Source organism: Trichinella spiralis (assembly GCF_000181795.1).
Source record: "Trichinella spiralis strain ISS 195 chromosome Unknown Scfld2408, whole genome shotgun sequence".
Classification (NCBI taxonomy): Eukaryota; Metazoa; Nematoda; class Enoplea; order Trichinellida; family Trichinellidae; genus Trichinella; species Trichinella spiralis.
Window position 1 is genome coordinate 1 of NW_003529347.1, and position 1,124 is coordinate 1,124.

At 28.0% G+C, this 1,124-nt stretch overlaps 1 protein-coding gene across 1 annotated transcript; it reads right to left on the reverse strand.

The window, feature by feature from the left end:
• Positions 1-120: 120 nt before the first annotated feature.
• Tsp_14903 (conserved hypothetical protein) lies at positions 121-942 on the reverse strand (the record flags this gene model as incomplete). Its single annotated transcript, XM_003368480.1, has 4 exons — positions 121-217; positions 377-514; positions 543-582; positions 899-942. Coding segments are annotated over 4 exons (319 nt in total), but the record flags the coding sequence as incomplete, so codon positions are not given.
• Between the last annotated feature and the right edge of the window lie 182 nt (positions 943-1,124).

A 1,124-nucleotide genomic window follows, 5' to 3' on the forward strand; every position in this document is an offset into this window, starting at 1 on the left:
TACTGAAAGTTCCTTATTCTTCAAAAAAAGCGCTTCCAATTCCAACTGCTTACATTTTAAGTTGGCCTTTTTAAATAAATTAATTAATTCGATGCATTAAAAAAGTTTTCAGCAATTAACTGTTACGCCAGAAGATAATGAATTTTCGTCTGAACTGAGTTCGGGAAACTCTTTTAATTTCATTGAGCACCGTGCAAATTGTGCAGCAGCACTATCTCTGAAAAAACCCAATAATAATAATAATCATCATCATCAAACAAGACATTTTGAAAAATATAAAACTTTTAAACTAATGAAAAATTCCACTGAAGACAAAAAAATAAAAGTAAGCAATAAATTACAAATTTTGAATTTTCTATGCAAAATTAATGCATACACTGCTGAATCATATACAGAACTGCAACTTTCTGGCAATATTGGTGACTCAACTGCATCAAAAAACTGCCCATCTTCCGTGTCTAACCGGTCACAAGAGTCGTCATCGGACTGCATAGCAACACAGTGCTGAAGTGGACTTCAACAAGCATTAAATACAATTAGACTTTGCAGCAAGTAAACGGTGTGTATACAAAGCCTGCATTACTTAAATTCATTTTTTAATTTCATACAGCTGAGCATTAAATTAAACTGAAAACTCACAATTAAAAATATTTAAAAATACGATTAAATATATATATGATTAAAATTTCAAATTAAAATTTTTTTTTAATACAGCAACATATTATTGACCAACATTTTTAACGATACAAAAGAAAACGTTAAATAACTAACAATATGCAATTCAAATTCACATTTATAAATGCAAAAGGTGTACCTTATTATAACAGAGATTTCATTTATAATCGAAAATATTTACTATGATTAATATGGTAACTTTATTTTTATTTCATTTGTAAACCGTAATGAAGAATATACCAATATAGTCCAACTTCATTTACTATACTGTAAATTGAAAATAAAGTTCAAATTAAACAATTACTGTACTTCAACTGTTATCCATTAATAAGTACTAAATCTTAATTCCCGAAAAATCTGAAGTACATATATATGATCAACCAAGCCTTTTACCTTTTTATTAACCTTGGTGTACGTTAATGGGAAATTTCACCATCTTTCAAGTTTTG